Genomic DNA, 2,583 nt, shown 5'->3' with positions numbered 1-2,583 from the left:
TAAACAAAGGTGTATGTTACTTTGTAGAGTCATTTACAACAGCTTCGAACACGGCTCAGCCAATCAGAATCAAGCATACAGTTTTTGTCATGTAATCTGGAATGAGTAACGGATCAGAATGTTCAAGTAATCTATCAGCTCTGGTGCCAAAGCAGCTTCACGGTGATAAACAGGAAAATAAGAGTGTTAATGCTGCAGAATTCCTCAGTTATGAAGCAAACTCAGTTTCAGAGTCATCATGTTTATTGCGGTAGTGATGTTTTGATGATTTTATTGTGAACACATGGGACGGGAATGATGTGTGTGTGTGTGTGTGTGTCCAGCAGAGAGTGTACCGGGCGCTGTACGATTACGCCGCTCAGGATCACGACGAGGTTTCCTTCCGCGACGGAGACGTGATCGTTAACGCGCAGCCCATCGATGAGGGATGGCTGTTCGGCACGGTCCAGCGCACCGGAAGGTCCGGCATGCTTCCGGCGAACTACGTGCAGAGTTTGCACTGAGATCATCATCACACAATCACAGCAGTCTGAAGAGTTTGAGCAGACGTCTGCTAAAAGACAAGCGCTGATCATTAGATTCATATGGAAGCTTATTTCTGCAGAATAAATATATTAAAAAGGTGATTGATTTTTTTATTTATCTTGCATTTCTGCAACTGAAAGTTTAAATCTCAATTCAGACCTTCTCTCGTTATTTTACAGTTCAGACCTTCTCTCAGAATTGCAAGACATAAACATGCCAACTTCTGAGTTTTTATCTTGCAATTTGGACTTGTCTCAGAGTTGAGTAAAAAGTTTACATTGTGAGAAAAATGCCTACTTTTAATAGTTTTATTCTGTGGCAGAAACAAGCTGTTTTGTCCGATAGTGAATGGAGGAGGTTAATAATAATCAGTAACTGTGTCCTTGATAGCTGAATGAGGTTAGTTTCATCATCTTTCTTTTACTTTAATGTGTAATTGTTGCCCAGAGCAGCAGAGCTCAATGATCTGTTCTTCATCAGCGTTTATTATGCCATCATCACACATTACTAGCTGACTTCAGTCCCAGACTAGTTCTGAAATAAACTAGTAGCGATGTTAACTCGGGTTCGTTTACTAACCAATAACAGTTAGTTTAGCTTCTGGAGGCTGAACAGATTCGTGTTTGGTGAGAAGAACATACGCCTGCAGTTCAGATCTGCACAAAAGCCATGTGGCGTAGAAACCCATCATCTACTGTGTGCAGAACCCACTGTTCCTGATAGTTTGTGTTTAATGTGTTCACGTGCTTTGAAGAGGACTAGTGGTGAAATGCGGCCAGTTCTGAGCTGTTCTCTTGAGCTAGTCTGCTTTATTTACTTCAGTAGCATGTTGATCTGTCAGATCTTCAGAGGAGTACAGTACGTGATAAATGCATGACACTAGATGAATTATGAGCTAAACATCAGCAGGTTGTGAGTGTGATTGATGGTTTTATTTACTTTACTATAAACTCTCTCACTTATCGTCACTTTGATCTATTTACCCGCGTCACTGTCTTCTGTTAACGCTATTTACCTTGTAGAGTTTCGCAGTTATTGAATTGATAATCAATAAAAAGCTTTGTCCAGCATTTTGCCTTGTCGTTAGTCTGTGAGCGTGTGGCGCATGCGTGGAACTCCGCAGAAACCGACACGTGTCTCTGTGCGTGTGACGTCAGCGGCGGCGCATGCGCATTGTGAGCGTGAGCGACGCAGCTGCTGCGTAATCTTTTACGGTGACTTTTTTCTTAATGGTTTATACATGAGATGCAAATCCCATGCCTCCATTCCAGCAATCTGTTAAAAATGGTTTTAAACGAAATCCATCTCAGCGGTGCGAAAAGTAACAGGTATCAGGTGACCCTGATGTCCGTCTTCTGCCTCCGAAAAATACTTTACACCTGAATAATGACATAATGGGAGACTTTAAAATGTATCAAACTGAAAACACACAGAGAGGAGCTCAAATAAAATATTTAATCATTTAAGGCATTCGGAAGCCCCGCCCATTTTATTTCTACGGCGACACGTGTCTCTGCGTGTGACGTCAGCGGTGTCCCGGATGAGCGCAGGCGTCGTGAGGCGGTTCGTCAGCGTAAACTCGCTCAGCGCGTCAGGCGTGTTTCTCTCGCGTTTATTCTCAGTATTTTCTCATTTGATCCTCACTGTTGGAATCATGAAAGTGCTGCAGAAGCTGTCGTCAGCGTAAACTCGCTCAGCGCATCAGGCGTGTTTCTCTCGCGTTTATTCTCAGTATTTTCTCATTTGATCCTCACTGTTGGAATCATGAAAGTGCTGCAGAAGCTGCTGTTACTGCTCTTACTGGCGTTTCCAGCCACGCTGCTGCTGAAGGGTGAGTTTGACTGTTCGAGCAGGCCTCGATACATACTGTAGTAATCGATAAGAAGATCAGTCCGCTGTAACTCATCGATAATCCGCGCTCGTGTGAGTGAGTGAGTGTGTGTGTCTCTGTGTCTCTGAGTGTGTGAGAGAGTGAGTGTGTGTGTGAGTGAGTGAGAGAGTGAGTGTGTGTCTGAGTGTGAGTGTGTGAGAGAGTGAGTGTGTGAGAGTGAGTGAGTG

General features: G+C 43.6%; 2 protein-coding genes across 2 annotated transcripts in view; both read left to right on the top strand.

The window, feature by feature from the left end:
* LOC107690867 (nebulette-like) overlaps nucleotides 1–1,589 on the top strand; it is a 5,114-nt gene extending 3,525 nt beyond the window's left edge. The window contains exon 4 of the mRNA XM_016489285.1: nucleotides 324–1,589. Within this exon, the coding sequence (XP_016344771.1) occupies nucleotides 324–503 (180 nt within the window). The 3' untranslated portion in view covers nucleotides 504–1,589. The remainder of the gene's footprint in view (nucleotides 1–323) is intronic.
* Nucleotides 1,590–2,063: 474 nt separating this feature from the next.
* The window catches only part of LOC107690869 (translocon-associated protein subunit alpha-like), a 4,410-nt gene continuing 3,890 nt past the window's right edge, over nucleotides 2,064–2,583 (top strand). Inside the window, exons 1-2 of the mRNA XM_016489287.1 lie at nucleotides 2,064–2,120; nucleotides 2,231–2,356. Of these exons, the coding sequence (XP_016344773.1) occupies nucleotides 2,066–2,120; nucleotides 2,231–2,356 (181 nt within the window). The 5' untranslated portion in view covers nucleotides 2,064–2,065. The remainder of the gene's footprint in view (nucleotides 2,121–2,230; nucleotides 2,357–2,583) is intronic.

This window comes from Sinocyclocheilus anshuiensis, unplaced genomic scaffold (assembly GCF_001515605.1).
Source record: "Sinocyclocheilus anshuiensis isolate Anshui unplaced genomic scaffold, SAMN03320099.WGS_v1.1 scaffold2375, whole genome shotgun sequence".
NCBI classification, from domain to species: Eukaryota; Metazoa; Chordata; class Actinopteri; order Cypriniformes; family Cyprinidae; genus Sinocyclocheilus; species Sinocyclocheilus anshuiensis.
This window is presented reverse-complemented; position numbering and strand designations above follow the sequence as displayed.